This window comes from Portunus trituberculatus, chromosome 45, assembly GCF_017591435.1.
Source record: "Portunus trituberculatus isolate SZX2019 chromosome 45, ASM1759143v1, whole genome shotgun sequence".
Lineage (NCBI taxonomy): Eukaryota > Metazoa > Arthropoda > Malacostraca > Decapoda > Portunidae > Portunus > Portunus trituberculatus.
In genome coordinates, this window is record NC_059299.1 from 740,001 (window position 1) to 747,500 (window position 7,500).

General features: G+C 39.5%; 1 protein-coding gene and 1 long non-coding RNA gene across 7 annotated transcripts in view; both read right to left on the minus strand.

The window, feature by feature from the left end:
• LOC123519543 (GTPase-activating Rap/Ran-GAP domain-like protein 3) overlaps positions 1–7,500 on the minus strand; it is a 479,488-nt gene that overhangs the window by 330,026 nt on the left and 141,962 nt on the right. The window contains exon 1 of one of the 6 annotated variants that reach the window (XM_045280946.1): positions 1,710–2,329. The exons of the other annotated variants lie outside the window; for them this stretch is intronic. Within the exon in view, the coding sequence (XP_045136881.1) occupies positions 1,710–2,212 (503 nt within the window). The 5' untranslated portion in view covers positions 2,213–2,329. Of the gene's footprint in view, positions 1–1,709; positions 2,330–7,500 lie in introns of those variants that run through there. 6 annotated transcript variants of the gene reach the window in all.
• Positions 2,943–7,500, minus strand: part of LOC123519547 — a 22,431-nt gene continuing 17,873 nt past the window's right edge. The window contains exon 2 of the long non-coding RNA XR_006679046.1: positions 2,943–5,154. This is a non-coding gene — a long non-coding RNA (uncharacterized LOC123519547). The remainder of the gene's footprint in view (positions 5,155–7,500) is intronic.

Genomic DNA, 7,500 nt, shown 5'->3' on the forward strand with positions numbered 1-7,500 from the left:
GATGAGAGGAGACGAAAAAGAGGGGAAAATAGTGGTGGTGGTGGTAGTAATGGTGGTGGTAGTAGTGGTGGTGGTGGTGGTGATGGTTGTGGTGGTGGTGGTTGAAAGTTTGAATGATAGTGAGAAGGAATAGAGAGGGAGAGAAAGAGAATAGATGGATAGAAGGAAGAGGAATGAGCGAGAGAGGATAGAAGGAATAGAGGAAGGAAAGGGGAGAGGGAAAGAAGGAAGAGAGGGCGGAGGGGAGGAAGGAACGGAGGTACGGAGGAAGAGAGGAAGAGTGGAGGAAGGAAGGAGGAAGGAAAGGAGGCGGCAGGCTGGGAGAGAGAGAGAGAGAGAGAGAGAGAGAGAGAGAGAGAGAGAGAGAGAGAGAGAGAGAGAGAGAGAGAGAGAGAGGGGGGAAGGGAGGGGAGAGAGGAAGGGAAGGGAGGCAGGATGCATCAAGCTCTTATCCAGACAGGAAATGGACACACACACACACACACACACACACACACACACACACACACACACACACACACACACACACACACACACACACACACACACGAATACTAGAACCTAAAATAATGCTATCTAAAATAATAACACCACCAATAACAACAACAACAACAAATAACAATAATAATAATAATAATAATAATAATAATAATAATAATAATAATGATAATAATAACACAGCCACATTTAACAATAAACCTTTAACTATTTTTCTTTCTTTCTTTTCTTTATCTCTCACATGTTCACACAATTATTCCGTGTTGCCTCTTCCCGTTTCGTAATTCTACACACACTTTTGCATTTCCACACACATTTCTCTTTGTCTGATCATCTCCTCTCTCTCTCTCTCTCTCTCTCTCTCTCTCTCTCTCTCTCTCTCTCTCTCTCTCTGGAAGGTGAAATTAATATACAGGTAAATAGAAAGAAATGGAAATGAAAAATAAATAAATAAATTCCTGACGCAAAACATAGTGACGTCAAATTCTTCTAAAAACTTCATTTAGATAAAGCCAAAGTTCGTCTCGTCCCCAGCTTATGTTAACCTCTCCCTCTCTCTCTCTCTCTCTCTCTCTCTCTCTCTCTCTCTCTCTCTCTCTCTCTCTCTCTCTCTCTCTCTCTCTCTCTCTCTCTTCATTAGCATCATCCCTCATCTCTGTAAGCCTGCGTTTCTTTATGCATGTCCTCTCTCTCTCTCTCTCTCTCTCTCTCTCTGGCTGGCTGATAGTGTAGACCTGATAATTTTCTTGCAACTTCCCTTCTCTCTCTCTCTCTCTCTCTCTCTCTCTCTCTCTCTCTCTCTCTCTCTCTCTCTCTCTCTCTCTGGCTGGCTGACTGGCTGATAGTGTAGACCTGATAATTTTCTTGTAACTTCCTCTCTCTCTCTCTCTCTCTCTCTGGCTGGCTGATAGTGTAGACCTGATAATTTTCTTGCAACTTCTCTCTCTCTCTCTCTCTCTCTCTCTCTCTCTCTCTCTCTCTCTCTCTCTCTCTGGCTGGCTGACTGGCTGATAGTGTAGACCTGATAATTTTCTTGTAACTTCCTTCTCTCTCTCTCTCTCTCTCTCTCTCTCTCTCTCTCTCTCTCTCTCTCTCTGGCTGGCTGATAGTGTAGACCTGATAATTTTCTTGCAACTTCCCTTCTCTCTCTCTCTCTCTCTCTCTCTCTCTCTCTCTCTCTCTCTCTCTCTCTCTCTCTCTCTCTGTCTTACCCTTCAGGAAAGCAGAGGGGCACGGAATGCACCACCCGCAGCGGCTCCTTCATGAGACTGGACAATTGAAACCCATGACTGTGCTTCTTTCTCCTCCTTGTGTGGGTCGTAAACACCCTCCGAAGGCGACCAGCGGGGGGAAGATCAGCTGGGAGGAACAAGCGGGGCGGGGAGAGAGAGTACCTTCCCACTGTACTACTCAGAGCCTCGCCGGTAACTATCCCAGCCCCGCCTTCTCTCTGTAGCTGGGTCAAGCGGGTCAAGGGACGGTGGCGGTTCGGAGGTGTGTTCTGCTGTCGTGGCTCGCTCATTCGCCGATACTCGCTTGGTTTCGCTGTCTTGATTGGGGAAAGGGTAAGCTGCGGTGGTGGAGGAGGTGGAGGTGTTGGTGGAGCGCTGTTGGTGCTAAAGGGACGTTGGCAGCACCCGCAACATAAAGTTTCTTGCTCCAAGTCGCGAAGGTCAGTGAAGGAGCCCCATTTCTGTGTGACTTGGCGCGGCATGGTAAGGTGAGGTGATTGGGTAGGTTGGCTTAGTACTGTTGTTGTTGTTATTGTTGTTGTTGTTGTTGTTGTTGTTGTTGTTGTTGTTGTTGTTTTCTTATCTGTGTGTGTGTCCTTTTTTTTCGTCTCTTTTCAGTTCGTATTTTTCTCTCCTCTCCTTCTCTTCTTTCGTATCTATTGTTTTTGTTGTTGTTGTTGTTGTTATTTTCTGTTCTGTGTGTGTCTCTATTTTTTTTTTTCTTTTTCGTCTTTTGAGTATTTTTATCTCCTACTTCTCTTCTGTATATCTTTTTTTTATCCTGTTCTTCTTTCTTTTCGTTTTCTTTTTCTTGTTTTTTTGTCTGCTTATCTTTATTCTCCTTTTCTTCGTCTCTTTTCACTGATTTATTTTTCTCTTCTCTCCTTCTCTCTCTTGATCTTCTTACTAATCGTTTTCTCTTCCTTGTTGTTGTTTTTTTGTCTGTCTATCACTATTCTCCTTTTCTTCGTCTCTTTTCAGTGATTATCTTTCTCTTCTCTCCTCTTCTGTCTCCCTTTTCCTCTTATTCTTCCTTATGTCTCTTCACTCTATTCCTTTCTCTTCCTTTACTTTCTTCCCTTCCTTCTAGTCTCTTCTCTTCTCTCTTTTCCCTCTCTCCTCTTTAATATTTTCTTTTCCTCTCTCTCTCTCCTCTTACCTTACCTTCTCTCACGTGTCCTCTCTCCTCTCTTCTCTTTTTTCCTCTTAACGCCTTGGAGAAATATGTTGCTTCTCTGTTTAACCTGAAGTCTTGTATTTTTTTTCCTTCCTGTGTACCTTCAAGGGGTTGTTTTTCTCCTCTCCAATTGGTTGTGGCGTTTTTTCTTCCTCTTCCCTACAGATGAAAGGTTTTGTTCTCTCCTATACTCGACTTGAAGCTTGTGACCCCCGTTTTCTTTCCTTTTCCTGAGAGTGAGTGACGGGGTTCTCTTCTAAATTTGATATGTCTTCTGTCTTTTTTTTTTCTCGTTTTTCTCTCTCTTTTTTATGTTTACAAAGGGGTTTTCTCTTCTAATTTTTTGGTGTTTTTGCTTATATGTCTTTATCTGTCTCGTTTGGATGTCCTTTTATCCTTTTCTTTTAGTAATTCCCTCTTTTATTTATTCCTTGGAGATTTTTTTTTCTTTTCAATGTTATTTTATCCTCCTCTTTCGTTCTCCTGCACGCTGAGCTCTCTAAACCCTTGCTACTCTTTCTTATTACAAAAAACTTAAATTGCTGCTTATTTCGTTAACTTTTCTTCTCTAACTCCTTTCTCTCTCTCTCTCCCTTTAGTGCAAGCTCTCAAAACACTTGCTACTCTTTCCTGTTACAAAGATTTCACGTCTCAACCTCGTTTGTTTTCGCTCTCTGCCTCTGAATCATCTTTCTTTTTTCTTCTCCTCTTGTGTTTTCCTTCTGATTTTTCAAAGGATATTCAGCTTCTTTGGTTTTGGGGCTGGGAATGTTTTATTTGGGGTGTTTTGTAGGGTTCTTTTCCTCGTGCGTGTTGTCTGTGGTCCGGTGAAGGTTCAGTGTCATTGTAGGTGTTTTAAAATAGTGTTTCTTTTTATTTATCTTTTAAATTGAGTGCCTCCAAAGTTTGTCTGCTTCTTAGTTTGTTAGTTGATAGTTTCTACATTCATTTCTTAATTTTATGCAGATTTTTTTTTTTATTTCAGCCGTGTGGGTCTGTAGAGATGTTTATTTTAGTTTTGTGTCAGTGTGTATCATTTAAGGTTCTCATGTCTCTCAATACACTCTCGTCATCTTTCCTTCCTGCCAATAATTCCTTGCCTTCAATTCTTATTCCTTGTTTTTCTAATTTCTCCTTTCATTTCACTCGTGTGGTTTTAAATTCATCTGTTTTTTTATCACTTCATTTCAGTTTGCATGGTACAAAGTTGTTTATCTTTTCACACACTTCTTATTTCTGTTTCGTGTTATTATTACTTTCATTCCTTATTTTCTTCTATTTTTTCTCTCTTTTTTATTTATTTGTGCTGAGTTTCAACCTCAATTTGCATGATTTGATACTGTTAACCTTCCAATATATTTGCTTCTCTCATTCATCTGTATTTTGTTCACTATTTCTCCCTTCATTCGTTACTGTTTTCTAATTTGTATGAATTGATATTGTTAGTCTTCCAATACACTTGCCTCGCTCATTCATCTGTCTTTTGTTCACTATTTCTTCCTTCCTTCATTCATTAGTCCTTTTTTAATAAGTTTATTCAATGTCTTCCTCAGTAACCACTCTCTATTACCACTAAATTTGATTCATGAATGCACTAACGTTCCTCACTCTGACGCTTCATTCTCCTCCCTTCCTTTACTCACAAATCTTGATCTTCTCGTTCTTATTCTGCTTCCTTTTCATCAATCATCGCTTCTTTGAGTTCTGGTTCGCGTGATCAAGTGTTTCTATTTCTACATTTATCTCTATTTTCTCACAAGTTCTTTATTCCTGTTACTTCATTAATTTTCCTTTACTACACTCGCTTCATCTTTTTTTCATTTCAATTTCTTAGTTTTTTTTTTTCTATTGTATGTTTAAGTTCACAGTTTTTTTTTTTTTTTCTTCTACTTTTACATTATTTGTTGTATGTTCCTTCAAAAATACAAATATATATCGTTCCTCTTTTTTTTTTTTTTGTTTCTCACTCTTTCACTACAGTTTTATGGAAATATATATGATCTGTCTCTCTCTCTCTCTATTATATATCTATCTATAGTCTTCACTTCTTCAAAAAATATCTATGTAAACTTTCTCTATTTTTTTTTACTTTTTAATACTGAAGATAAAAAAGTTTCATGTGGTTTATTTTTTCTCTCTTTTTTTGTTTAATGCTTTTCTCGATGTAAAATACTAAGATTCTTCTATTAATTTCTTTCTACCTTCACAACCTTACAAAAAAATGCTGGAATTTTATGCAAAAATATTCTGAAAAATAAATTTCTCCATGATATTATTCCAGTAAAAATAGAAAATATATGACAGCAAGAGCAAGAGAGAGAGAGAGAGAGAGAGAGAGAGAGAGAGAGAGAGAGAGAGAGAGAGAGAGAGAGAGAGAGAGAGAGAAACAGAGACACACATAGAGACAAACACAGACAAATTAGACAACATTCACCTTTTGTGTCATGAATGAAAGAGAGAGAGAGAGAGAGAGAGAGAGAGAGAGAGAGAGAGAGAGAGAGAGAGAGAGAGAGAGAGAGAGAGAGAGAGAGAGAGAGAGAGAGACACACACACACACACACACACACACACACACACACACACACACACACACAAAACTATACACCATTTACCAGCAAAACACATAGAATGAAACAAATATAAGCAACTACATAGCCTTTCATTAAATACACACAGGAGTCAACACGCCCGGCCTTCCAGCAGCGGGGCAAACATCCACCAATACAAAGACAATCCCAGCGAGAATACATTACGATCCTAGAGTTAGCCTGACTTGGTTCCCGCTAAGACTGGGGCACCTTGTCACTTAGTAGGTTAAATCACTCTTATTAAGTACAGTAACAATACATTACGAGGAAACAAAAAAGGATAAAAATGTACCAATTAAAATTATATCTCAGTCTTATTTCTTCACTTCTTTCTCCCATGACTTTTTCTTCCTCCTTCTTCCTCCTCTCTCTCTCCCTCTCTTGCTCGTAATTATCATCTTTTCTCTCTTTCTTTTCTTTATTTCATCTGTTTTCGTGTTGGTTTCTTTTATTTTTTAGCTTATTTTTCATTTCGTTATGTGGGCGTTCATTTCTCTAATCTTATACGTATGCAGGTAATCCATCCCCTACCTGCAAGTTACCCAATTAACACCTTACCGTGCATAGTAATGAACAGGTAATGGGATTCACCTCACCTGCCCGCCGTCACACCTGCGCTAATTAGAGACGCGTGGATGCAGATGAGAGGAGGATTGATGAGTGATGGGTGGTGTCTGGTGTGCGGTGTGTGGTGGAGGGAAGGGGATAGAATAGGAAAACTGGGAAAAAATAGGTAAGGATTGGTGAGAGAGAGATATGTTTGAGTGGTGGTGAAGATAATGGGTGTTGAAGGAAATGGGTGATGATTGGTGAAGGAAAGGAAATGTTTGTTAACGTGGTGGTGATGAAAATTGGTGGTGTTGAAGGTAATAGGTGATGAAAATACGCGATGAAGAAAGTAGTGAAAAAAATTAATGATGATGAGGAAAATTGGAGATGAAAATAGGTGAGGAAAAATAAGTGGAGAAAATACGTGATGTTGAAGAAAATAGGTGATAAAAATAGATGATGTTCAGACGAATGGGTAGAGAAAATAGGTGAGAAAAGAGATGTTTGGTTGATAGAGAAGAATAAATGAATGTTTGTAATATGTTTCCATTCAAAAGCTAGGTTAGATTAGGTTAGGTTAAGTTAGATTAGGTTAGGTTAGGTTAGGTTAGGTTAGGTTAGGTTAGGTCAGGTTAGGTTAGGTTAGGTTAAGCTAGGTCAGGTTAGGTTAAATTATGTCAGGTTAAGTTAGGTTAGGTTAGGTTAGGTTAAGTTGGGTTAGGTTAGGTTAGGTTAGGTTAGGTTGGGTTAGGTTAGGTTAAGTTGGGTTAGGTTAAGTTGGGTTAGGTTAGGTTGGGTTAGGTTAGGTTAGGTTAGGTTAGGTTAGGTTGGGTTGGGTTAGGTTGGGTTAGGTTAGGTTAGGTTAGGTTAGGTTAGGTTGGGTTAGGTTAGGTTAGGTTAAGTTAGGTTAGGTTAGGTTAGGTTAGATTTACAGAATAGAAATAGGTTGGATTTGTCTTATCTTCCTATTTATGAAACTGGAGTACGAGAAAAATCATCCTTCTCTCTCTCTCTCTCTCTCTCTCTCTCTCTCTCTCTCTCTCTCTCTCTCTCTCTCTCTCTCTCTCATTATACGCACTATTGACGTATCGATACACCTTTTGTTTACCTGAGCAGTGATGGTGGAATGTCAAAGGTACCAACACTCACTCCTCTCCCTCCCTCTCCCTCTTTCTCACTCCCTCTCCCTCCCTCTCCCTCCCTCTCCCTCCCTCTCCCTCTCTCTCCCTCCTTTCTTAACAATCTCCCTCCTTAGTCGTCTCTCCTCCTCTCCCTCCTTTTTTTTTCCTCCACTCAACCTCCTTTGCTGTCTCCCATCTTCATTTTTCTCTCCTCCTTCTCTTTTTTCTTTTCTTCTACCTTCTGTTTTTTTAGTCCTTTCCTTTCTTCCTTATGCTCATTTTATTCCTTGTTTTTCTTTATATCTATCTTCTTTCCTCCTTTCTCTTTCATTCTT